We start from the raw sequence: 27766 nt of genomic DNA on the forward strand, positions 1-27766 counted from the left end.
CACCCCCCAGCCCCCCCTCCCTCTCTTTTCCCACCATAGAGTTGGCGGAGGCTTCGGCTAGAGCGGCCACGCCGCTCCCGGAAGTGGCGCGGTTTGAGCCGGCGGGCGGCAAGATGGCGGAGTGAGTGCGGCGGCCCGCGGGGGGGCGGGGGCCGTTCCCCTCAGCGGGAGCCTCCCCGCGCACAGCTCGGGCCCTTGGGGCAGCCCGGGCGGCTGGCTGGGCCTCGGGGCTGGGCTCTGCGGCGGGGGGCTGCGGGGTGGTGCGAGGAGGCCGGGCCCTGGGTGGCCCTGAGTGCTCCTAAGAGGCCCAGGGTGGTCCCTGAGTCGCCTCAGGTGGCCCCTGGTGGCCGTGGGCCCCGGTGGCTGTCAGGCTGGGTATCGCTGCGTCAGGCTCTCACTGCCCCCATGAACTGCGTCCCTGGGTGTTTGGTGCCAGCACCACACGAAGACACTGAGCAATAAAAACCTCAGTGAATTCGAAGCTCCGCTGTTTGTCCAGGGTCAGAGCGCTTCCGGATGTGCTTGTCATGGCACAAATCAATGCGGTGTGGTGGGTTTTGTGTGTGCCGTTTCTTGGCTAATTCTTTATCAAGCTGCTCCCGGCTGGTGTAATCACATGTTGTATTGTCCTGACAGGTTTGCAAATGCCACCCATGAAGTCATCAATGCCACCCTCCACACCACGCTGGCTGCTACCACCAAGCTGGTGGTACCTACACCTGCTAAACCTATCCTTCCAGTTCAGACTGGAGTCCAAGCACAGCAAGAGGAGCAATCTAGTGGCATGACAATTTTTTTTAGTCTTCTTGTATTAGGTGAATGATGAACTGAAAGTCTCTTAATCGCTCTTAAGCATACTCTGCATGTGAGGATGTGGGCTGACTTTCAGAACCATGCTGCTTTATGTCTCCTCTGGTTTTCTGTTGGTGAAGTATTGTACAGGCACACGTATTTAGAAGAGCTGAGTGTACACACACAAAATTAATTACCTGACCTCCCCCAGAAACATGGAAACTGAGGCCTGTTGCAGACCTTTTCACGTTGATCTCAAAGTGCAAATAACATACTTAATTGCCCTTACGTTCCTAATCAAGCACATGGCATGTGTGCACGTATGAGAAAGATGCTGTCAGAATGCCCTGTGGTGCTTGAATCTCTCTTTGGGGAGACCATACTGGATACATTTCAATTTTGTGTGTTTCTAGTACTTCCAGACATCGCTCAAGATGCTTTGTTATATAGGGTGATATCAGACAGCTGGGTTTACCTGCACAGGTATTAAAGCACAGTATCTGTTTGTCCCTCTCTTTCAAATTTCTGACATTCTTAGCAGTGCAATAGCTACGTGCAGATTGCCATAGTTGTGCTAACATTGTTACACATACAGAGGCATTTTGAATGGCAGATGCCCACCCAGTTCTCTGTAGTCTAGGCTGTCATCTTTCCTTTAGTAGAATATAGCTGTCTCCTACCATCTGCTTAGAGCAATGCTGTAGTCAAAACTGTAACAATAACAAAACTTTCACAGAGGACTGCTTGTCTGTTTTCTTTTGTGTGTGTGTGTGCTTGGTTCCTCCAAAGCAAGCTATGCTGAAAGAGCCTTTTCTCTGCCAGACAGGTCAGCTAGTCTTTGAATTAGTCACTCCTGTAGCAAATGGAGGAAATAGCAGCTATGGAGTTGACAGCAGTGCAGAAACTTCTGCAAATCATTTGGATTTTTTTTAAAAAAATTACTGATTTCTACAGTATCAATTAATCTTCAAAGAGGGCTGATGTTTTCCCAGTGGTCAATGGCATAGCAGAATTTGAACAGAAGCAAAAGAAAGACTAAAGCAAAATGCAGTTCAGGAAACTTGTAACATTAAAGTAAATTTTCTGAATATGCATGTCTCGTGGATTTTAAAAGGTCAGAAGAACATTAAGAACAGAGCTATGATTTTTTGACTGTGTTCCAGCCTGTTTATGCCAGTACAATAGCTTAATGCATCTTGAAAGCATCACCCTCAGGACAGAGGAGTTCCATGAACAAAGTTAAACTAGTATAAAAGCATGTTGCTTGTAGTTGTTCCCATTGATAATAATCTCATTTAAGAGTGTGGTAAGGACAAACATGAATGTGCCTACAATACTCTTAAACCTGGATGTTATGCGCTGTAAAATGTTCTAAATGTTTAAAATGTTCTAAACTGGGGTAGACTCAGAGGCAGATCTGTTCTGAGCTGCCTGTGTCAAATTCAAGCCCCAGCTTTAAAGTCCCTGAAGTAGTATGAGTTAGTTTCCAATCCCAAATTTCCCATGGCTTGTTCATCTGTTCAAACACCACTGTTCAAACACCACTTCATCTTCAATAGCCCATTGAGCCGAAAAGTCATACCTGTCTGTTCTGCTGCATCCATGGGATCCGGGAATTCCCTTCTGTCACATTGGGTGCTCCTACTGTGCTCTTCCTGGGAGGGACACTCAAATATTCTTACAGCCTGTCCAGAGCAGTGCTTCTTCCAGCCTTTTGCCTGATCATTTTACTCCTGATACGTGCAAGTGCCTGGGGGAGATGACATGCTGCCAAATGCAAACTGAGCAGTCTTACAAAAGGAATAGGTGACAAGCAGCTAAGGAATCTATGGGGGTGCCGCACAGTATTTCTGGTGGTGGGAGTCACTTCTTAGGCCATGGTTGCTTTTTATTTCATTGTCAAAGCAAAGTAAGAAGAGTAGAAAGAAGCTGGCACTTAGACCTGCGAAGTGGAAAGCATATTTGTGCTTGCATTGGAGTTTGCTGGAAATCTGCAGGGTACAGATACCTTTATGGATCTGTCCCAGGCAGTAGCAGTGTAGCAGGCTTTTAACGCAGTAATCCCAAGTGTCTTTGTTGGACGCGTATTATTTGTGCTTAACAGACAGGAAATTGATACAAAACTCCATAGGACTGATGGGCAAGAGTATAAGGACTGCTTGGGATATGTGATGAGGTTATTGCTCCAACAGTTTGGCAGCTGGCAGTCAAATATCTGAGCTGCTTGTTAGCTCCTGAACTGCTGCAGTTCCTAGTGCAGCATTTAAAGTAAGCAGTTTCAGTCTGCATTACGATATTGTGCTGTAAGCACTGGTGTTTGAAAACTCACAGATCAATATTGTAAAGATTGGTGGCGTGGAAGTGGGGTAAATGTAGGGAAATGAGTCCTGCCAGTCTTCCTGCATGGAGCTGTCCCTGCTTGTCACTCAGAACCCACAGTTTTGGCCACAGTTTGCATGCCAGTAACTGAGTAAATATGGTGTATTTCTTGAGACCTTGCTCAGTTTGTAAGCCCATCCTTCCATCCATTCCTACGCACATAAATAAAATGCTACGCTGGTGTATGAGCAGGGCGTATGAGATACCAAGGGGGGAACGCAGGCATCAGTGTGATTCCAGTTCCCTAGCGCAGGAGAAGAGGACAAAAAAAAAGTGGTATTTGTATTTATGAGCTTTGTACTTTGTGATGCTGTACAGTGAATGCAGATCATGACGGGACACCAGTAGTTCATGGGTGGTGTGAGCCAGCAAGCCACGCCACAGCTCTGAGTTACTGGTGGAACATGTTGCACCTTTCAGACTGTAAATTAAAAGCAGTGTTCTGAAACAGCTGCAGAGTTTTTTGTTGTTGTTCTTAACTAGAAGGAGCAGTTGAATTAAATCACTAAGAGCTAATCACAGAAGCCAGCTCACTGCAGTTACCACTAGGTTTGTAAACTACACAGTTTGAAACAGTCTCTGCTGCATTTAGCAAGCTGCAGTTTGATTCCACCTATGAAACGCTGTTGACTCTGCTTGAGCTTCGGTTGCTTTCTGTCAAAATGCGAGCAGTAATAGTTTATATCTTAGGCCGTTGATGAAAGATTTTGTAGTGAATAGAGTGAAATGCATGTATTACAGAGATGCAAGCCAGGTGTTGTTTCTTTGTCTGACTCCTGGCTGAGCTAGATTAAAATGGGAGAAGAATTGCAGTTTCAACAAGCAGAATATTCAAATAAAAATTGGTAGGAATTCAATAATCTAGGTTTATGTGAATCAAGATATTTAAGCAGTTATCCATCCTGCAGCCTCATAGCAACACTAAACATGAGTAGTAGAATCTTCTGAGGTGCCCAGAACAAGAAGGAAGCAGCCATGAGACTGTTACTGGAACTAAGGTTTGGAGGGCTTGTGATATCTTCACTTTTGAAGATTTCAAAACTCGACTGGATAAGGCCATGGACTTCTTTGACTTTCAAGTTAGCCCTCTGTTGAGTAGGAGATTGGACTAGATAACATCAAGAGATCCCTTCCTGTGTAAATTTTTCTGGTTTTGTGATTATCCATTTACATAAAGCCCATCTCCTCAAAGAGAGTCAGGTGCGAAAGAGTGTACCTCTGAAATTTTAATTGAGGCTATGTGTATATGTGCTTACATGTTTTACTTCAAAATTATGGAAATGTTAAAAAAAAGGAGATATTAAAACAGTGTGTTCTGTATGACTGCCATTTTTCACAGCTAGTGTTCAGAGAAAAATTTATTGTAAGCTGAATCAGCCTCTAAAGGCAGTAATATTAGTATTTTTAGAAGATAATTTTAAGTGCTAAAATTTGCCTTCGTTATTTTCTGTCATTTGTAGATTAATTTAAGTATTTCATTGAGAATTAGGAACCTAAAATTTGGTTATTTTCATTAGTGGTATTGTACTGAATCATTAGGAAAAGATTTCCTGCATGCATTTTAGAAATACTACTTAAAAGCATATTTTATTCCCTGCTAACACTTCTAAATTATTTTTCTACTGTTTTTTTCCTTCACAGCTATCTGCATCATATTGGTGCATTTACTGATAAAATACCGACTTCATTTTTTACCAGAGAGTGTAGCTGTTGTTTCTTTAGGTGAGTAACCATGGCTTTTTGATATCAGATTTGTCTTAATTCAGGCACTCAGTAGTCTGTGCTTAAAATTCTGTGCTTTTGTGTGTTAGCCATCACTAGAAAGATGTGGCAAAGTGGTTGTAGTGAAGAAAACAACTAATTCAAAGAATTAAATTGATAAAAGAAAAAAAAAAAAAAAAGCATATGTACAGAGAGTGGCCCAGCAAAATGACACATGGGCACTGGGGGATGTTGCTGCCTAGGTACTTTGGCAACAAAGTTCCATTCTTGAATCCAGACTTGGATTTTGTCTAGCTGTGGAATATAATTGTATCTTGAAAACTTGCCCTGGACTTTTAGATACTTAGTTATCACTGTGCTAGATACTTAACTTTCCCTGTAGTACCCTGACAAGAGCTATTCCTATGACCTGAGGTAACAGAATGCCACTCTTCATGATAATCACGTCCTTAACCCAATTTGAACCAAATCTGGAGAATTCCTAAGCTTACAGTTTTCCGTTATGATCATTTCACTTACTTGTATGCTCTTGCTTCTGATTTATAAATGTGTAAATGAGAAGGAAATGAGGCCAAATATATTCATTATTTTCTGTACATAATGTCTAGCAATGTTTAAAGAACCTGGTTTAACTAACCCCAGGAAAGAGTTTTCCACCTGCCTCTGAGACTTGCTTACCAGCATCTGTGTGATATTTTTGCTTCTATTGGGAGTGACACTTTCACTGACAGCCATTCTAAAAATACAGCACAAAGAGAAAGATGCTTAACAGTAATCCTAACACAGCGTGGAGGAATGTAATACTTGTTGGGTGGATAGATTTTTGTCTTTCTCCTGGGCTTTGCCTGCTGTAATTTCTGGTACCTTTTTCTGTCATACCTCTTCACTGTATTTTCACGCCATTTCACAATGGGAGGAAAAAACCTTTCTGGTGCTTGTCAGTACCTTGCACTCTCTGGAAAATAGGAATCTTCTGGCATCTTTTTGGTGCTAGATTGAGAAAATCTTAGAGCTGTTACTTAGAAGAAAAACATATTTTCTCCAAGGCGTAACACCCTGAATTTTTAGTTATCTCTATTTGATGCATGCCACATCACATTACCAGCATAGTAGAAGGTGTTGAAATTCAAAAACAGATTGTCTCACAAGGTCATATTTGAATTTTGACATTTCTGTGCAGCTGAAAAACAGATAGACCTCTAAGAAATCTGTCATGGTGATGGTGTGAATTTCCTGTGTATTGCATGCACACCTCATCTTTGTAGTAACAGCACCCATCAGACTTCTTGTGTGGTTAGGCTTCTATCTACATGAAAAGATCAGAGCTGCTGAAGATCATCCTGACTTCTTCATACTCACCCTTCTTCATCTAAAAAGCATGTTTTGATTCCCTATTAACGCACTTCTCTTTCCTTTCCTTCTTACACATTGCCATTGACAGGTGAGGTGATTTTTTTGGTATATCTTCCAGTGTCTTGAAAGGTTTCAGAAGGACTTTACTGTCTCTTCAGTATCCTTTAGTTTTGTACAGAAAGGTGAGAAGTGTTAATCTGGTTTGTAATCAGGTTAGTTACCATTGTTATTAGATAGCTAATCTAAATTTAAGCATATTCCCCCATTTAAAGTGCAGCAGTATATTGCTTGTTCTTGCTGCCATAGTTTTGGATTTTCTTTGCTATCATTGTAGCCAAGTACTGGGCAGCACTGGGGTGTTAGGCGAGTCTGTGTCACTGCTCCTGCTGAGGATTGCAGGGAGCAGCAGAGGCACAGACATTCTTCTCTTTCCGTTTCTTGTTCTTGGCATCTGAGCAGCAGGGCAGGGAGTTTAGCTGTGCTGATATATTCTGTGCTCCCGTCACTGCCAACAAAAGCCTGTTCATGAAACTGCTGAGTTTTCTTGATATGGCTGTCAGTATTACTCAAGATCAGTAAGAAGGAGCATCAGTGCATTTGTGTTTTCACACAGAAGCCGCCTAAGAAGCTCACACAGTTCAGTTTTCAGTGTGCAAACCATTGCGTAGCTGTAGGCTGCCTCCCAAAGCAGACTAGATGATACCAACAAATGCAATCCCACTAAGTCAGGAGAATGTTATACCTAGTAGCAACCAGGCTAACAGATGTCCAGTGTCACTTAAGCCTTATTTATTTGGTTTATTGACTCGGTCATATTTAAACTACTGTGAGCTCTGCTGACAGGCCACGGCATCTGTATAATCATTGGAATTGCCAGCTAATTGCTGGTCAGTGAACCTCTGTTACTGGTAATGATCTACACAGCTGCAAGAGCACAGTTTGAGTTTCAAGTATCCAGTTTTGCTAGCAGTGCCAGAAGTGAGGTGTGTCCTATTTTAATTTGTAAATTAAACAAATGTTCTCGGGCAGTTATTGAGGGCTAATAAATATGGCAGCTGAGCAGATAAGTAAGGTTTTCACAATTGTTTTTCCTGCCATTGTCTAAGCTGCTCAGAAGATTGTGTTTTACAATTTCTAGTGCATATTACTCTCCTGGTAAACAGGGCAGAAGCATGTTCTCTAGGGGTAGATTTTGATCTTCATCCTTAAAAGGTACTGGAATTTTGTTAGTAAAAATAATTGACAGGTTTTTGTGTGTGTGTGTGTGTTGTTTTTTTTTTTTTCTCTCAGATTTGTTCCTGACGTTGTTTGTACTAAGAAACTTTGTGTAATGTTATCTAAGGAATGAGGTTAACTCTTACAGACTTAACTTTCCAATTAGCCCCTTAACAAAAACATCGAACTGATCTTGCTGGTTTAAGAGATGGAACCGTCTGAAAGAAGACTGCTTTCATTAGTGATAAAAGAGGAGTAGTTTGTAAAGACGTGTGGGACAGGTTGTACGAAACATCATCAAAGTTTCATTCTGCTGCTCTTAGGCCATCGTGGTGATGCATTATTTTGTGCAGCCCTCTTTCATGACTTTGCTTGTGTAATCTTAGTTTAATAGTACAGGTGTGCATAACAGGCAGCTAGAACTAGCCTGTCTTATAGGAAGATGTAAGTTGTGTCGTTCAGGCTCATCCTTTTCCCTTAAACTCTGCTGTTACCTTATACTGCTGATTATTTAACTTTTGATATCATAAAAGGATCTTCTCTTTTTGTGACACTGCTGTTAGGATCAGCTTATGATTAGCTCTTCTTCCAAAAGAGATTGGGACTGGCCATTTACTTCAGCATCTTGAGCTCACAGGATATGGGCCCAGCCCGGAGCCTGCAGACTGGTTTTGCCTACTCCCAGTGGTCCCATTTCTCACAGTTGTGCTGGAGCCCTTCTACTTCTGCAGAAGTGATTTAAGGGATTCTCATTTCCTTTAAATCTCCTCAAAACACAGTTTTACGCAACGTTTATCAATGCTAATTTATAAAATACTGAAAGTTTCTTGGCAAGTGCACTTCTTGAAGTCTGTGTCCTCAGATGTATAGGCTCTGGATGATGGTTTGTTTGTATTTTTTTTTTTTTTCCACATAAACTTGTTAAGTGATACAAGTGCTGTCTGTGCCAGTTGAAGACATTGTTGCTACTCTGCAAAAATCAGAAATGTTATAGTCCTTGACTTCTGACATCATTTCCATCCCAGAATAGAAAGCCTGACTGTTAGTACTGAAACCTGTGTTTATCTGGCATGTGAGTGGCTGTATCTGCATTCTGGCCACCTTCAAAGGACTACAGACCTTTGATGTTCCTTCATTAACGCTTTGCTCTTCCTTTCCATATAAAGCATTTAATGGAACAAGTGTTTCTATCCTCTGGAGCCAATGCCTTCACATATTTTTGTATGAAAGAAGGCTTAAGCCTCATGGCTTTCTGCGTATGACACATCCATCAGCAGTAATCCATGTGATGCTATTTGTAAGACTCTTTTGATAGCTACGGTATGAGGGAATGAAAAACACATGGGTTACAGGACAGGATACTTAACACTTCTTAGCCACTTCTTACCTTTTATTCAGTGTATTTCACTTATACATCCCAGTGTTTGATTATTAAGCCTTCATTCTATAAATAATAAAAAGAAATATACAGAAACACAGATCTGGAATCTGACCAAAGACAAATTCCTCATAACTCCTTGAATGCAAGTAATGACAGGCTAAGAATCATCTTAACCTCTAAACAAAATCTTGTTAATTTGGAGTCTTCTGACTTGTCTGTTTGAAAATGTGTGGGAGAAAAGAGCACAATAATCTGTAACCAATGAGTTTGCAGCACCCTTGATAAAATTCTTTTATACCTAAATTAGTGTTTCTACATGACTTAAAATACATGTAATCCATTTGGGAGATAGTTCTGACAGTATCTCCACCCTGATCGGAATCTGCTGTCTACTCCATTGCCAGTAAGTGCTATGATTTCATTGAGACAAAATTCACCTCTGTGGAGAAGACTTTGATTTCACTTAAGCTGTGTTAATGCTGCAAATAGCATTGAAATGACATGGCTGTTTTGTGCTACTGCATAGTTATCTAACTAATAACTTCCTGATTTTTTACGAAGACAGGACAAATTTCATTTGAATGCATTTTAGATGAAAAGCCTTTCTGAGTAGTGAAACCGCTTACCTTTAGGAACAATGAGCACAGTACTGTCAATATGTGTGCTCACTGTTTAGATATCCTAAGCAACAACATTTTGTGTAGGGAAGCTATGTAATTATGTAACATATTGGAAGCTATCTTATATCAGACCCCAACATTTTTTTGTGATTTAGGAATGAAAGACCTGCTGCTTTATGTTTTGCCTTGTTTATACTTTTAAAATTTAAAGACTGAGCGTCTGTAACCGTTAATGGAAATGGTAGTGTGTTTTGTGAGTTTTTAATAATATTATCTTATTGTCTCCTAGGTATCCTTATGGGAGCTTTTATAAAAATCATAGAGGCTCAAAAGCTGGCCAACTGGAAGGTATATTTGAAGCAATTAATTGTTAATTACAGAACAATCTCTAAATGTTTGAAATAAGACTTAGTAATATTTTTTCTTTAGAGGTAATATTATTTCTTTAGAGGTAATTTCCAAAAATTTAGTATTTTACACTCTGTCAAATATATTTTTTTTAATAATAATGCAACCAAATATTTGATGTCATGATCCTGCTATTCATTTTCTACACAATGTTTTTCTCCCAAAAGAGGTACTATACATCTCGCACTGTGGGACCAGTCACAGTTAGAAGAAAAGCAATTCAATTATTTGTCTTATATAGTTATTGACTAGAATTGGTCCTTTTCTTCCTTTTTAGAGTTAAATCTGTAGATGTTTTCTTAAAAAAAAAAAGTGTTTTGATACTGTAAAGTCACATGTTTTACCTGGAGATGTTAATGTAGGTTTCACAGAGGAAGAAAGGACCACTTCTCCAGAATAGCTGTGCTAAAAATTATTTACTTATTTTATTTGCATATACTTAAAACTGTAACATATGATGAGGTTGAGAACAGACACTTCACAGAGCAATCCATTCAGCATGGCATGTTTCTTGGTACTCCAGAGCTTCTTAGGGAAAGACTGCCAAAACCAGTGTGCTTGAAGCAGCAGGATTTCTCACACTGAGACAATGGAAATGTGACTTGAGCTTTACTTCCAGCAGAAAATGTAAGCAAAGCTGCTGTGCAGAAGGATGTCCTTGTCCTGCAACTCCGTGATTTATTTTATGCAAGGAAGTAAATGTTAACAGAGATGATAACCAAAAACGTGTGACTAGAGAGGTTGTGGGAATCTCCATCCACAACAATATTCAACACTTGGCTGGATAAAGCCTAGGGCAACCTAAGTTGCTCTGAGTTGGCCTTGCTTGAAGTAGGGGGTTGGATCAGAGACCTCCACAGGTCCCTTCCAACCTGAATTAACGTGTGATGCTATGAGATCTGACGTGTTACAGAGCTACAGAGACTTTGCCAGGGAGGGAAAATCCTGGCAGAAGTGTCTCCAAGAGGTTAAGTCTACAGTGAAGCAAGGGTTTTGCCTCCTGCAGTTTATCCACATAATCAAAGCAATGAACTCTTCATTATTACTGCAATATTAATTAATGCAGTATTTAAATTGTGATTTTGTTTAATAAGATCAAACAGTTTATTCAGATTAGATCAGTGAACTGTTTGAAATCACAGTGAATTGAGTCTCCAGTTTTAAATAGGATTTATATTACTAAAGTAAAAATCTTGGTCCAAGTAGTGAATTTTAATCCTAGCTTGCAGCTTAGTATTTCTTGGCAGTTATTTTCCTAAAGGAAGACTTCCTTTCTCTTCAGTTGAAACACATTAAAATGTATAGATTTTCAATCAGATGTAGCTTTTAAAATGAAATGTGATACTTCCGTTTTCTTCATTTTTTTTAATAATTTCCTTTGGGAAGGTTCAGTGATACTTCAATAATCATGATATCCTTCAAATTATGCTTCATTTTTGTTTTGCAGGAAGAAGAAATGTTTCGCCCAAATATGTTTTTTCTGCTTTTGCTTCCACCTATTATATTTGAATCTGGATATTCATTGCATAAGGTTAGCCAATGTCAGACACTCATTTTAAATGTTGAGGTTTTGTTTGGAGTAGATTCTGCTTTCAGTTATTGTAGTGAAATCTAGAATAACTGCACTAAATTCCACCATATTCATCGTCAGGCAACTGAGAGTGCAAAAATAATAAGCTCCTTCAACCCTGAATGTAGGGAATGTAAGCTTGTTATTGTTAACTGAATGTTGGCAAGGTGGTAGGTGCTGCACAGATGTCGTTTTCATTGGTTGAAGAGGTTTCTTACCTCATTGGAGCCGTACAAGGGCTGATGTGAAGGAGGCAGAATGGGAAGGAGTAGGAACAGAAGTGGGAAAGGTGGGGTCGCTCCCTATGTAAAGAAGGGGAAGGGCAAAAAAGATTGCAAGGGTTTTCACTGTTTGCCTGAGAGGCTGTTTATCCATGGACATTTCTCACAGTGCCAGTTCTGGCAGAAGCAGTTCTCATCCACCCCGTGTGCTGCCTTTCTGTTTAAACTGTACTGCAAAAGAAGGAGAGAGCAGTGGGAGATAGTAGTACTGTGAGTGGTACCATTGCTGAAGACTTTTCTATTCAAAATCTCAACCTAAGAAATGGACTAGCAGCTGGGTTGTTTACAAGTCTTTTTCACATGCCCCTTCTACAACAGATGGATTCATTTACAGTTCCATCAGGTTGGTCCAAGTGCTTCTGAAAATTCAAGTGCTCATCTGAAGATTGGTTTGTCGGTACCAAACTGACATGCTGTCCTGGGTGTCACAGGGTTTTGCTGTTGTCCTCAAGAAAACAAGCTCTTCAGGCAGATGGTGTGGTGGTTATATGTCCTGGGATAAAACTATTGAAGGCTTACTATCTCTGAAACATATCTGTGAATCAGAATCTAATTTAGATGCAGACCTGAAACATGACTTTTCCCTCTGTTCATTTTCACTGGTATACTTAATGTGTTACTGTGTTCCAGGGCAACTTTTTTCAGAACATAGGCTCCATCACACTATTTTCTGTATTTGGCACAGCGATATCAGCTTTCATTGTAGGTGGAGGAATTTATTTCCTAGGCCAGGTAAGAATAACTACTTTGAAACACTTACATTTATGCCGCTTGCTCTTTGAATGTCCATTTTTCAAGAACAGACAAACATAGTGAAAGTGAATTCCTGGGTCACAAAGTCCAGTTCTCTGCTATCATGCTTTCTCAGAGGCAATGTAATCTAATCCCTTATATGCTTCATGTTAAAAGCAATTAAGACTTGAGCTGAGTTTTATTTTCTTTTGCTTACTCGATGTTCCCTCTGGAAGGTTGTTCCAAAACCTGCCTTCTATAAGAGCCATCTTCTTATTTCCAGAGTTAAATTTACTTGTTCTTCAGCTGACAGCTTTCATTCACTTCTCTGCTTTGGTGTTTCCTCTTAGATCAGTTAACCCAATACATAGATGTAGATGATTATGTCTTTGAGACTTCGTTCTGTTAGGCCAAACAGTTGATGCTTTTTGTCTTTGCCTCTCACATTTCCATTCCTTTGACTGCCTTGGTTACTTTACTTACTTTTATATGTTCCAGTTTTGTCTGGTCTTTCCTGCTTTGGGGTGACCAGAATTGTAACAGGGTAATGTTAGTTTGGGTAACATCATTACTATGTTTTTTATTAGGATTATTTCTGATATTATTATGGTCTGTTTTTTTCATGATAATGAGCTTAAGATTTGATTGATGCTTTTATTTGTAAAAATAGCAGTAAAATACAATTGATTGTGATTCTTTTATGTTTTGCCTATTTCAGGCTGATGTAATTTATAAACTCAACATGACAGACAGGTAAGCTCTTGGGGAAATGGAGTAGTACGTGAAATGGAGCACTTGTCAAGATAACACGGTATATGGGAAATGCACTGTAGTTGGCAAGCTTTTCTGGTTACTCTTTGGATTGCTTAGGTTCAATATTGTGTATTACACCAAAAAATTGATCTAATGCTTCTAAACCCTATTACGATGCTCTTATTTCCAAATAGTATCCTGTGCTCAGTGATTTTTCCAGCCAGGAAATACACTGATTTTTTATTTTTTTTTAACAACCTTTAAAGTTAAAATATGTAAACTTTGATTAGTTGACATGATTAATATATATGAAAAAGGCATAGCTTCCTTGTCCAAACAGTGTCTTAAAAGACATAATGAGCTTTTCAGTTTCAGTAATGTAGCTTTTTCAAGAACTTGGCAAAGAATCTAATCAGGTTCTTAGGAGGACACCAGCCCAGAGTTCATTTCTGCATTATTTTTGGATTTTGTTTGCTAGTTCATTGTATGGCAACATATAGCAGTTTTCTGTTAGAATCCATAAATAAGTCAAGTGGCAAGCAGAAAACATAACAAGTAAAACATGCATGAACAGCAAAAAATCTTCCTTATTTGTTACAGTGTTTGATTTTATGCATCTGAGCAGTCCCATTGCCTCTGTATTGTCCATCTTTGGATTCCAAAGTAATGAAATATTAGCTGTTCCATTTAGATGTTGCCTTTTAGTACTCCTAAACAGGTAACACTATGCACATGTGACACATGGTTTAGGCAGTATCTGTAAAATTGTTTGTTTTTTCGTACTTAGTTGGAGTAAGACATCGGTACTGTTGTTGAGAGCTGGGAGCTGTGTATTTCTCAAACTTCCAGCTGGACAACAACATTTCTCTTTGAAAAACAAAACCATCCGTTTTGTCACTTCAAGTTCTTGTTAATGGGAAGAGAGCATAACTCTTTACTATGTATAAACACTGTAAGACATAACATCTTTGTTACTAGTTGTTAATATCAGTTTAATAGGTACATATTTTTCTCTCATCTAGTTCTTTTTTTGTTTTGTGTTCTCCCAGTTTTGCATTCGGCTCCTTAATATCTGCGGTTGACCCTGTGGCTACTATTGCCATTTTCAATGCCCTCAATGTGGATCCTGTACTTAACATGTTGGTTTTTGGAGAAAGCATTCTCAATGATGCAGTGTCTATTGTCTTGACCAAGTAAGTGCATTTGAACAATACGTTACGGAAACAGCAGCCACAATTTTTTCTGTTGATTGATTATTCAGATATACAGGAATTCTTTGATTTGCTTTTGGAACAAATCATGTATTTCTGGTACAGAGCTGAATTTTGTATTATTAAAAGCAATTCAAAGCATAAACTGCATTGGCGGGAGACATTAAATGGCTGCCTTTTTGCAGCTCTCTCAGTTCCTCATCAAACTGACCCCAGGTTGTTATGTAAGTCTGCAAGTTTATCATCTCTCTTTCCATCTTAGGGTCCTGGCAACAGAAAACCAACATGCTACCTTTCGGGCTTGCACAAAAATATTTATCTTGCCAAATTTGCAGCTGTATCTCCTGTATCGTTGGCTTACACCCAGAATCACATTTCAGTCGCAATAAGAACATACGAGGGCTATCACAAGGAATGAGAGCATTCAGTATCTTCATCATTTATCCATGATAGTTTTTTTTGTGGCTGAAAGAGTAAAAAATAGAGGTATATAGCCATATTTTCATATTACTGCTAAAATCAATAGATAATCACTGTGCATATATACGAGTAGTAGATCAGCTAAGAAGGTAGAGAAGTTAGAGTAATTTTCCTGTGAACTAATAGCTTTTGAATACAGTCACGGTCCCTTTATGGAAGACCGTGAAGACTAAGAGTAGTCAAATAGAAGATTAGTTAGAATCCATAACTTTTTGCATGGAATTCTATGAAAGATATTCCTGAAATTCAAAGAGATTTATTCTGTTTCCTCTTAAGAATGTCTTTGTTTTTCTCCAGTGACCTTCTTGTCTCTCATTCACACCTAAATATTTCATGAGACGTGTCCTTGTTCACTTGTTTTTCTCTGAGGATCACATGATCTGACTTTTCTTTCATGCCCAGAGTTTTTACCACAGCAAAATGCATTTTCCTTTCAAAGTTTGAAAATTTTTTTGTAATATTGGGCATTATCATAGCCTGTTTACACCAGTCTGAGAAGCTTCAGAAGACCAATGCTGGATTTCGAGATTTTTGGCAGAATTAGGTTTCCCTTTGGGGATTAGACTGAGACTTGATTTAACATCTTTTGACATTCCTCTTGTTATATATATCACAGTAAAAGCCTTTTAAAAGTACTAGCAACAAAGAAATACAAGTCTTTTTGTTGTTCTCAAAAGCTGTCTGTCTTTTTTGAATCTAGGTTTAGCATTTATAACTGTTTCTTTTTTTATTATTATTTTTTATTTATCCAGCACTGCGGAAGGTTTGACAAGAGAAAATATGTCAGATGTAAGTGGATGGCAAACCTTTCTACAGGCTCTGGGATACTTTCTTAAGATGTTCTTTGGCTCTGCAGCACTTGGCACGCTTACCGGCCTTATTTCTGCATTAATATCCTTTTTTAATTTTGGTGATGCACAGATATAAATTGGTAAACTTCAGCACTCTAATAGCCTCTCCCATATTCTCCAGTATTCCTTAGGGGATGTTTCTTAACAGAGATCATTTTGTTGGCTGAGGATTTTCTCATGCTTATTTTGTTTTTGTATTAGTGTGCATGGGTGTATATTAAAAAGTTGCATCCAATTTTTATGAACATAATTAAGGTCTGAAATGCTGCATAGTAGCTTATATTATGTGCACTGGAGTGTTATAAAATACGGTAATTGTTTTGTAAATTCAAAATGCATTAATTCCATTTCAATACTGATCCGTTCTTACGAATACAAGGCTCATTTTCTACATATATAAAACAGTTAATTTAAAAGAAAAAAAGCTCCTTTTCCCAAGGGCTTTTGAGTCAGACCACCTCATCTGCCCCTGTGTATTCTGCCAGCTGAATGCAGATACTGTTCTGTTTGTTTTTACGTGGAGTTATATTTTGCCTTTTCCACTTGTATGCATTGGTTGCTAAACAACCCAGAAGCTTCTCTGCTGAGATAAGGAAGGATGTTTATTTAAGTCAGGTACCTCTGTTGAGAGCTTGCTTTAATGTTAACATTGAATTCACTGTAGGTAGCTTTTTTGTTCTCATGCAACAGTTATTCATGTCATCTGGGACATACTGCTAAGTATTTTGTTTGTAAATAACAAGAACAGATTGATTAAATACTGACGTTTCCTCTTTTGGTTCATTAATCTGATTCCATGAACTTTTAAATTATTCCATACATCACAATAAAAAAGGGAGACAGATGTTTAACGTTCCTTTCACTGATACCTAAATGATACCAAGAAAAAAGCTGCTTAGTTGCCCTATTACAGTTATTTGTGCCTCAGAGTTAGATTTCCCACAGACATGCAAAATTTCAGTGTAGCAAAGGAAATCTCTTACTAGTTGCCTGCAGATAAATATGATTGAAGGTTGTTGCTGGTTCCTGACTCAGGAGGAATGTGAACTTCCATGTCACAGGCCTTTTATCCTCTGAATTTTATCAAAGATGATAAGAGTTGAGACAAGGATATGATTCAAGGAATAAATGAACATGTCTCCTCATGGTTAATATTACTGCATATCTGTCACAGCCATTTGAAAGTAACTAGAAGTCTAGTGACTGACCAGAAAAGTTTATTTGCATGCTTAGTGTGGCAAATAACTAAGCAAAATCTGAGGCAAAATCTACTTCTTGTATTTAGCAGCTGTGCTGCAGAACCACACATGTGATGCAAAGCTGAATTTGCAGCCCTTGACAAATGCCCACACTTTTGACTTACAAATGTGAAGTAAGTTTTAAGTATCTTAAATATTTAAGACAAAAAATACACTGTTTTTGTTAAAACAACTGAGAGCTGTTTTATTTTTACTTTGCTGTTTCATAAATCTCTCCTGTTTTTAGGAAAGCCTTTACTATTTAACAATTTGTTGTGGCTTATTTACAATAATTTTGGAGAAGAAATTTCAAAGACTGAATGTGAAGGGAAATGGCCCTTGTAGATCCAAACAAACAATTTAGTGTGCTGTTATCATTATTGTGTAGGTACATCAGTAGCAGAACATTTCCATCTCTGTCTGTCCATTCTGATAGACTTCTACCAGTGGTAGGTTCTTTAAAAATCACTCCTCGTAAGAAATTACTAATCTTTCCACGCTTGAGTCATGGGACAATTTGTAGACTTTATTAGCTATCCAGTAAGTATGTACTGATTAAGATTAAGCATAATCATTGTTTTGTAATGGAATGGTAACAATTTAAATTTTTATTTGGATTTTTGGACTTACCTTTTCCATAACATTTTCGTGTGTACGTGCTAAAGCACATTGATTTAAGGAAGACACCCTCTCTAGAGTTTGGGATGATGATTATCTTTGCTTACCTTCCTTATGGACTTGCAGAAGGTATCTCACTCTCAGGTGAGTAGCAAAATGTGTAAAGTTTCTTTGATAAATTTGAGTAGGATTTTTTTTTGTGGCTAAGAGGGCCCCTGGTTTTGTTTTATGCGTTTTCTCATTTAACCTGTGCTCATACTTTAGACCTTGTCTTACTTTAGGGGAACACTTATTCTTTACTAAATTTTATAAAGGTATAGAAAAGATAATCACAGTTTTCAGAAGCATTAGCTAGCCAATGCAAATAGTATTCTCCCAGTTACCTCTGCCTAACACAGAGGTAGGATTTCAACTACATGCTGTGAGGAGAGCTTAGCTGTGTTAGCTAACTTAGATAATGGCTGTCCTCCTACCCAGTAGCTGTTTTTTTTGCACGTCCTTCAGTGAAGTTAGCTGAGACCAATGAATATTTTATGTATCTCTGGACACCAGGCAGCAGTTCTGCTGAGGGCCAGGAGAAGAGGCTTGCAGATGGACTTTTTCCATTGTTCTGCAGAACAAAGTACAAAGACCGGGGTCCAGTTCTGCTGGATACCTGGATTCCCAACATCCCTGACCTCTAATGATTTATGTGGTTTTTGAAGCAATCATCTTCCTGTCTCATTTCTTAAAGGAAAGTGGAAAGGGATGCAACAGTTAGTTTAATTCATACAGCTTGGGAAATGGCTTGTTGTTTTTTTTTGTTTGTTTGTTTGTTTGTTTTGTTTGTTTGTTTTGGTATTATGTTTAATTTCATTATGTTCTTGCTGTATATGATAAGAATTAAGAATGTGAGGTAGATGTCAGTTGCTCTTCCCCTGTCCACTTACTCTGTAACTCCATTATAGAAAGCCACCACGTTGCAATTGATTTCTTCTGGGTTGTGTTGTCAATTTTGGTCAGTTTTGTCATAAGGAGTACAGTAGTTGTTCTTGAAGTGTGCTACTAAATTTTTCCACAGTCCTAGCCATCATCTCAAGTGACATGCTTCTCCGGTGTAAGTCTATGCAGCAGCTGTGGAAATGCTTAAACCTTCCGTTAAGAGATCTAGCTCCCCATGAACAGTAAACAACTGACAGCTTCTGTGACATGTCTTGAGCAGTTAGAGAAATAGGTTGAAATTCAGATTCTTCTTTCCCGTAAATAACCAAGAGCTGTTAAGCAAAGTAGATGGAAAAATCCCTAACACAAATCAAAGATGCAAGAATACAGTGACATCTGAGACATCTGTTCTGGCCTATGATATCAGCTGCTGTACCTCCATCCAAGCTGTGCATGTCATTAGGGCAACTGAACTCTATAATGGTAAATTAAGTGGTTCTTGATTCGGAAATCACCTGTAGTAGCTGGTGTAGTGACCTGTATGCTGGAGACAAGGCACATTCTGCACAGTAGTGTTCCTTACAGGCCCTACACAGCAGGCTCTGTCATCCCACAAAGGTTATTTTTGCCCTGAATTCTCAAGCCTCGATAGCTTTCTCGTTCTCAGATTGATAGCAAATTGTGGGTAGGCAGTCGTCCTTAATTTTTATCATTTGGTACACCTTACAGGGGTGGATTCACACCCATGCCCTGTTGGTCTCATTCTGCTTCTGGTGGAGTGATTGATTGGCTGATGAGCAGGTAGGAAAGAATGACACACTTTTCTGGGAGAGCTAAATCATATGGTTCTCTTGTCCCACTACTCCCAAATTGTTTTTATTACTTTTTTGATCTCATCTGCCTATGTGTTAAGGAAAGTGAAAGGCAGGAAAAGCAGTCAAGAATCAGTTTATTATTTCCCTTACTTTTTTTTTTATGGGAAAGCATGACGTAACAGGGATTTAGTCTAGCTTGCAGCCGACCTATATTGGACCTCCTAGCATTTAATATGACCAGTGTAATGAAAACAGCATGAATAGCAGTGGCAATGGAAACCCCAGTCACTGCTTCATAAGCTTTTGCATTAATATGGGGTGCAAATACAAACAGTATTTTCAGCATGCAAACTATTCTTCTGTTGACTGCTGCATTTTCTCTACAGGTATCATGGCAATTCTCTTTTCTGGCATCGTCATGTCCCACTATACGCACCATAACCTCTCCCCCGTTACACAGATATTAATGCAGCAGACACTGAGAACTGTTGCTTTCATGTGTGGTAGGTGCTTCCTTTGGTATATGACTAATGAAGTTTTAAAATTGACTTGCATGAAATAGTGATTCCAATGGGAGGAGGAGAAATGTGAATTTTCCTCTAGCTATTCATATGTCAGTGGTACATGTGTTTAAGAGACTTCCTAACAGTGCAGGCTGTGAGCAGTCAAAAGTCACCTTTCCTGCCATCCTGGATAAAACATACAGTAAATCTTCTCCTTCTCCCATCCTGCTGGTTCCTGCTAAGATTTGCAACAAGATTGATAACCAAGTAGAGATCTCAGACTCCTCTGGTCTACTTTTAGTCATGGGAGATGGATTCTTAGCAGTATTTTTCTGTAAATTATTTTGGATATAAAAAGCTGCTTGCAAAAACAATAACTTCCCAGATTGAGAAGTAGGTTTTGGAAGCAGTCATACAAGCAGTGCAGTGTCCTGTAGCCTTTCCATTGGTTTATCAAAGGGAAACTTGTGAAGAAATGACTTGATTCAGTATTACAAAAATATCTCCCTGTTTTTTAGGGAATGGCATGAACATGTTCCATACTGTTTGCAGAAAGATGTATTTGGAACTTGGCAGGGAGTGACATTGCTGCAGATTTAACCACTCGCTACCTGAGCACCAGTAGCGCATCAGGTTTTGTCTTAACCTGTTATGAATGCTAAAAACCATGCATTCATTCAAGTCACCAAAGGAGTTAATTTAAGCTACTCTGTAATTTCCTACACATTTACAGCAAGTTTTGGCTATGCAAATGGAAGTAACCAGTACCCAAAGCATGAGCAATAATGCATTATGCTGCAGTCAGTAACTCAGTTATTGCTACTGTCTGTTTAAAACCTTCCTGTTTGTAACAGCCTCTATGATAAGAAATCTACCATGCTAGAATGCCTACCAGAACAGTAGACTTAGGAAATAACCTCACCGTGAGATTCTGTAATGCTAAGAGGTTGGTACTTTGGAAATGAAATATTTGGATGGAATTAGTCATTGTGTGTTGGTGGTACTATTTCAGATTTCCAAACATCACTTCTAGAGGTTACTAGAATGTACAAAGGTTGGTAGATCATATAATGCAGTATTTTATTACGGTGAAAGTTGTGAACTCCTGCAGTTTATAAGACCTGAATGTATTTATACATTGGACACTTTATAATAGTGCTTAACGTGTGATATATGAGACTGTGTCAGATATCTCAGTTTTATAGAGAATCCGATTTAGAACTGCAGAAGTTGTTAGTGTTTGCTCCTTTAAGCTTGTGTTCTACAGCTTGTCCTATATTCTTTTAAAAAAAAAAAAAACACCTCAGTCTTTAGAACAAAGAAAAAATTTTAGTACAAGGTTTTGCTAGCTCATAATAATTAGTAATTTACAGCTGAAAAAAGCCTGCTACACACAGACTAAAGTGCAGTCCACCAACAGTGAGTATCTGGCTTTTTTGCATAGTGGCATTCATGCTTATTTTGAGCGTTCAAAGGTCAGGAAATAAAGTTTATGTACCATATGTAATAACTTATAATAGGAATAGAAAAGGTTTTACAGAATTCTTTATTTCAAATGTGATTTCTCTTTTTCAGAAACGTGTGTTTTTGCATTTCTTGGCCTGTCAATTTTTAGTTTTCCTCACAAGTTTGAAACATCCTTTGTCATCTGGTGCATAGTAAGTATGTACTTTTTTCAAACTTGTTTAGGTACTTTTTAACGATATTTGTGGGGAAAAATAAACCCTTACACTTAAAATATTTTAGACTACTTGTTGGGTTTTATAGGTTTTTATGAAAATATCTTTATTTTTAATATATTGCACAGAGTTAATTCTCACTAATAGCATGGAATTATTAGCTTTGTTGTCAGCACTGTAGTGTGTGTATACATGAACCTTCTGTAAGGAATTCCAGTTTACTGTTATTTTGGAACCTCAGTGTACCAGATTTTTACTAAGAAGGAAAAGAACCCTCATTGTTTTGAACCCTGCTAGATTTATTAAATTAAATCTCAAAAGATTTTGAGATTATTATAAATGCCAATTTATTCCAGAAATTATTTCCCTGGAAAACGATCCTGAGTTATGTACCTTTAGCTTCATGTGAAGAATTTGTGTGAGTGGCAGTTTGTAGAAACAACAATGCAAACTAATATAAAGTCGGCTACATTTTGTCACTCCAGGGCTACAGCTTTTGTGTCTTTGTCATAGATATTTGCAGTTTGTTTATATAGTAATACGCTAGATTATGTTTCACATGGGATTTCCCTACATCTTTTGCTGTTATAATTAACTGAAACATAAAAAGTACATTCTCTTTGCAGAGTGAAAAGAGGAAAATGGGAATCCGTTTCCCGTCACATGCCTCAATGTATACTAGTACATTTTAGTCCACGGCTAAAAGGAATAATTGTTCTCCACAGCTTATAGATTATGATATCAGCACGGGGAACTGCTCTTGCTGCATTGCACGTACATACCTAACTTCCTTATCTAATATATATCTAAGGTGTGAAACTTCCTTCTCTGTAGCATTGCCCTCACAGCCATAATGCAAATTGAATAATTTTAGGGTGATTCATAAAAGTAAACAGCACAGCCCTTCAAGGATCCTGCTGACTAATTCTAGGGTATTTACCTTTGTAAGGTCTGTTTGTGGTGGAGTTTACAAAACAATGCTCTTGTGAAAAGCGGCTTTTCAGAGTTAGAGTTTTCATTGTATTCACTGATTGTCATTAAAGCAATGGTACTTCCCCCCCCCCCCCCCCACAATGTTGCTTGGATGTTTGGTGTATTTTATAACCGTACCCAGGCAAGTGTTGAGGAACTGAATTACATGCCATTTGTTCAGCTTCTGGCCTTTTTCTCTGAGGAACTGATCCATGGGGAGACAACAGAAATATCTTAGCCTCTTAGCTGCTGTGCCAAGGGAATGATTAAAGGAGTTGAACTGAAGAAAACTTTTACCCAAAGTAATTCTTGGTCTCTCTGGAACACCTCCTGGGTTTCATTTATTTATTATAAGTAAAGTAGTGTCTGGTCTCTGTCAGTGACAAGTCTGGTTTAATTTCAGTTAAGCAGACAAAACATTTAAAATGTTAAATTCCACATTGACTAATATTGAGATATTTTTTTATGCTGGTTTAGCAACATGCCTGTTTATAAGATTTGTGGGTGATAAGGGTTTATTCACCTTAGCTGGTACAAGCCAAATGCAATGCAATTCAGGCCTGGGTGACTGTAACACATCAGTCAGTCTTTTGTTTTGATTTTTGTTTTTCAGGTACTTGTTCTGTTTGGTAGAGCAGTGAATATTTTTCCACTTTCCTACCTACTCAACTTTTTCCGTGATCATAAAATCACCCCCAAAATGATGTTCATCATGTGGTTTAGTGGTAAGTGAAAGCTCAAAGTATGGAGGACTGGAAAAGAATGTTTAATCTCTTTTGCTTTGTGGGCTACTCTGAGAGGAACTGGATTTCCATCTATGGAAAACCTAACTGAACATTTGCACCATTCTCAAACCCAAGTGCAATACGTATGTTCTTCCCCCTTTGTGCTAGGGGACCGGGCAGTATAGATTCCAACTAAAACTTTTCTGCAAATAATCTACTTTCTTAAAAACCTAGCTGCTTCAGTCTGAAAGACAATACCTGAAGGACTTACTAATTTTAGGATGGTAACCAAATGATAAATAAATGGGTGTGGTACAGGATTGTAAAAATCTTTTAAAGGTGGAGGATTCCTGTTGAGTTATCGGGGTGCTAAGGACTAACAATGGTGCTGATTCACTCTTCATTGATTTACTCCTCTCTCTGAAGGTCTACGTGGTGCAATTCCCTATGCCCTCAGCCTCCATTTGGGCCTGGAACCAATCGAGAAGCGACAGCTCATTGGGACGACAACAATCATCATTGTGCTGTTCACAATTTTGCTGCTGGGAGGAGGAACGATGCCCCTCATCAGACTGATTGATATTGAGGACTCCAAAGCACGCAAGAGGAACAAGAAGGACATTAACCTTAGCAAGACAGAGAAGATGGTTTGTTGTTGTTGCCTTATTCAGAGGATTTTTTTTTTTTTTTAATTTTCAAAGAAAAAACTAGTATTTTACTATTTACTAAAATGTGTAATGGAAGTGTGGTATGAAAGAGCCAAGCAGTATCATTTTAAAATATCCCAAAGACAGAGTTTGGTTACTGTTTACACAAATAACTGGACAAAGAGCTGAAAGTAATTTATCTTAACTCAGTCTAATTATAAATTGAACCATACAAATTAAAGTAAACCTTAAAGCATAAGACAGATGAGACAGGATAGATTGAGTCATATACAGACAGAAAGTAGCTAGTGCATTATGAGTCATAAATTAATCATAAAAGGCAGATGGAAATTATTTTGAAAAAGTCAAAGAAAAGGCCATGAGAATGTGCTAACAACAGCACCTCTGCAACTGGGTTTTATTTTAAAGTCTTTTATGGCTAAACAGAAGTACTGAAGAAAACTAACAGCCAGGCTGAAAACTCATCTGCTAAAGACAGGAGTATATGAAGTATCCTGGAGCATTTTCCTGTTTTGTCCCAAACCATCAAATGGATACATGCAGGGTATTATTCTGTGGGGTCTGAAGAACAGCTTCTCTTGGCATAAGGCTTTAAGAAAGTTTGCACCCTTCAGAATTAGTTCATTCTCTCTATGGAGGTTGATGTCTATAGGAAGAGCGCAGGGATATAGCATGTTCTGAAACAGGGCTTGTTTTCAGTGAGATGCTGATATTAAAGAGTTGCTTGCTATATAAACTTACCACACAGCTCACAAGGAATACCTGCATGCTAGAAATCTGTCCCTAGTAACAGTACAGAATTATGGGATATTTGAAGCCTTTTACCTTTCAGCATGAAAAGGGAAGCTAAGTGACTCTGGGAGTCAACAGCTGGACAGATTCATACAGCCATAAGTCTTGGTAGGCTGAGGTGGTAATTTCCATTTTGTTCCAGCACGGGAAGTGGTTGTGAGAAGGAATAGAGCAGAATAGGAGGGGGGTAAAGCAAGCTGGAGGAAATAACTGCAATATTTCTCAGGTTATTGCAATTTGTGATATTTCTAGGGAAATACCATAGAATCCGAACATTTATCAGAGCTCACAGAGGAGGAATATGAAGCCCAGTATATAAAACGCCAGGACCTCAAAGGGTTTATGTGGCTTGATGCTAAGTATTTGAATCCTTTCTTCACCAGACGACTCACACAAGAAGTAAGTCTTGCTTGTTTTCCTGAAGAAAAGAAAGTCCATGGTAGAGTTGGTTGTCATTTCACTCTGTACCATTCAAGGCTCAAGTGCAACCATGCAACTTCTACACTAGGAAGAGAGAGCCATGTAATATCTTACTTGTGCATATGCAGAACAGCTGTAATGAAAAGCTGCACTGTAAAATTGCTGGTTGGATTAAGTGAGCATCTCTGAGGGCTACCACAATTAAAGTTAAAAAGCTGCATGGATTTATTGAACTTGCCTTTAAGCTTGCAGATTACCATGAAGAATATCATAAATTACTACTGATTCTAGGAAAACCTACTGCCACCTGTACAGAGCTTTTAAAGTGCTATCACACAAAGTTCCTGCCCTTAACTGTACATGGTCCTATGAATTCTTGAGCTGTGATTTTTCTGCAGAGGGCAGCTTTTCTCTTGGAACTAAGCATAAGGATTGCAGCCTTCATTTTTTTTTTAAGACTCCTTCACTGGGAGATGAAGACCGTGGAGCTGTAAATGCAAAGTGGCACCTGACCTGAACAAGTAACTTAACACTGAGTGGCTCTGAGAGGTGTAAATACTGTGCCATTTTCACTTCAGGCCCTAGAAACCTGAGATTTCTTGGCCATATAATTCATGTGTTGTTGTGTTTTTGTTTTTTTTTTCCTCCAATTTGCCAAGGATTGAGCATTTTTGCTGTGTAATTAAACATTTTCTCTAGTGTGCCCATTCCGTCTTCCTAGCCTGCTCAAACATACAATTTCTCTTATTTTTTACCTTTATTTTTGAAAGAATGCTTTCAGCACTTTCCTGCAAAAGCCAGAGAGTTTTTTGTTTGTTTTTAAGCAAACCAGAAATGAATCAAGAAACTAGGGCAAGCATCTGACTTGTAGTTGGTAGCCAAAAATGCAGGCAGCCATCCAGATGGCAACCAAAGGCTAGAAAAATAAGTATGTGAATCACCAAAGCAAGCCACAAGCTTTCCCCTGTCCCTGGAAACACGTAGAGGGGAGTGAGATTCAAAGAAAGGCCATCTAGACGATTCTGTGATTGTTAAAATCCACAAAGCAGGACTGTCTAGAAAAACAGGTCAAAAAATCTCTAAAAAATATCACCCCTGGAAATAATTACTAATTGAACACTTGATGTGTTCTGGTAGGAAACAGAACGGCTTTGTAGACTTAGAGACCACAAACAGCTTACTTCCCGAGGAATGTGCTAAACTAGGCTTTCTCTTTTGCTCTCTCAGACATGCAAGTAGTATTGTAGCTCAATAACAACTGTTTCTTGTGCCTTAGGACTTGCATCATGGGCGCATACAGATGAAAACCCTCACAAACAAGTGGTATGAAGAAGTACGACAAGGACCCTCAGGATCTGAAGATGACGAGCAAGAGCTGCTATAGCAGACCAGGGAAGGAGTGCAATGAGTTTATTATTTGACCTTCAAAAAGCATATTTAAGTATCAAGAGTCTGACTGCACAAAAGCTGGAAAATTAAGAATGAACCTTCTGATTTGGGGCATATCTTGTTCGATGCGTTTAGATCTCTCTAGTCGGTGACTGAACCCCTTAAGCATCAGACACTGGACTGAATAAGGAACTTTTCACATTCTATAGCATAGCAGACTCCACACAGCGTCTTAAAAAGCAGAAACATCTGCTATGAAATGATGACATTACTGTGTCATTATGTTTAATGCAAGGTCTTCTGCCTATTATGAAATCTGCTGTATGTGTGAAGTACAAAGCCACTGTATGACTCTGCAGAATAGGATGAGCTGCACTTTTTTAATATATAGATATATATATACACACACAGTCATTCACAGGGAGAGTCTTGACAGTTTATACTGTGAATTTGTTTCAGCACTAGTAAGGGAAGTTGGCTGGAATAAATCTATAACTTAAGGGATTTGCACATCATGAAACCAGAGAAGATAAGTACCTTGACAAAAAGCAGATGCTGCACACTTAAGGAAGTACCTCTTAAAACTGGTATTTTTGTCATTTTCAAATGTCTTGTTTTCAATTTTATGGTTTTATTTTTTTAAACTATTCTAAGGTGTCTAATCCATTACAGTACTGATTATGGCATGACTTGCAGGGGATGGGGGATTATACGATTGTACAGAACTGCATTTGAAATTGTAGTTTTTAAACATTTTCTTCCTTTAGTTATAGCCAGTTTGTCTGTAGTTGGTTGTTGCCCTGTGTTAGCACAGCGGCTTCAAATCTTAGAAAGCAGCAGCTTTTGTTTTACCAAAACTCATGAAGCGCCCCTAACACTCCAGAATTCACCAGTGGAATTTCTGAATTCTGGTTGAAGCAGAAGCAGCATTTCCCACATCATTAGTTTGTGGAACTAAATGTGTACATGGGGAAGGAGAGTTTATAAGAACTAAAATCCAGGTATAGAAGGCTTAATATTGGACATTATGAAATCATCCTCAGTTGAGGAAGTGCCAAACAGTTTCCATTAAGTTGTTTTGGTAGTATAATTTTTCCTCTTACACTGTTTCAAATTAATCAGTATTTCACTTTTTCTACACGGCATAGTTCATTTGCTCCAATTGCATACATCTAAACAGACAGCGTTTGTTGTGTTTGCCATGATTACACAGGAGTTTGCTATCATGACTGATGCAAACTCCCCATTAGTTATTTGCATATTCATTGTTGAAATGTA

At 38.6% G+C, this 27766-nt stretch overlaps 1 protein-coding gene across 2 annotated transcripts; it reads left to right on the plus strand.

The window, feature by feature from the left end:
* On the plus strand, window positions 1-27096 carry SLC9A8 (solute carrier family 9 member A8). Of its 2 annotated transcripts, XM_035343962.1 has the most exons (16): window positions 1-121; window positions 637-815; window positions 4813-4893; window positions 9752-9810; window positions 11318-11401; window positions 12352-12453; window positions 13172-13206; window positions 14256-14399; window positions 15650-15788; window positions 17643-17748; window positions 19727-19843; window positions 21419-21501; window positions 23108-23219; window positions 23646-23866; window positions 24932-25078; window positions 26376-27096. In XM_035343962.1, exons 1-16 carry the CDS (start codon window positions 114-116, stop codon window positions 26481-26483), a joined length of 1725 nt encoding a protein of 574 aa, XP_035199853.1. In that variant the 5' UTR covers window positions 1-113; the 3' UTR covers window positions 26484-27096. The 2 variants fall into 2 exon arrangements, with proteins under 2 accessions (XP_035199853.1, XP_035199854.1); XM_035343963.1 differs by lacking the exon at window positions 637-815 and having other exon boundaries at window positions 14-121.
* The last annotated feature ends 670 nt before the right edge of the window (window positions 27097-27766 follow it).

Source organism: Oxyura jamaicensis, chromosome 20 (genome assembly GCF_011077185.1).
Source record: "Oxyura jamaicensis isolate SHBP4307 breed ruddy duck chromosome 20, BPBGC_Ojam_1.0, whole genome shotgun sequence".
NCBI lineage: Eukaryota > Metazoa > Chordata > Aves > Anseriformes > Anatidae > Oxyura > Oxyura jamaicensis.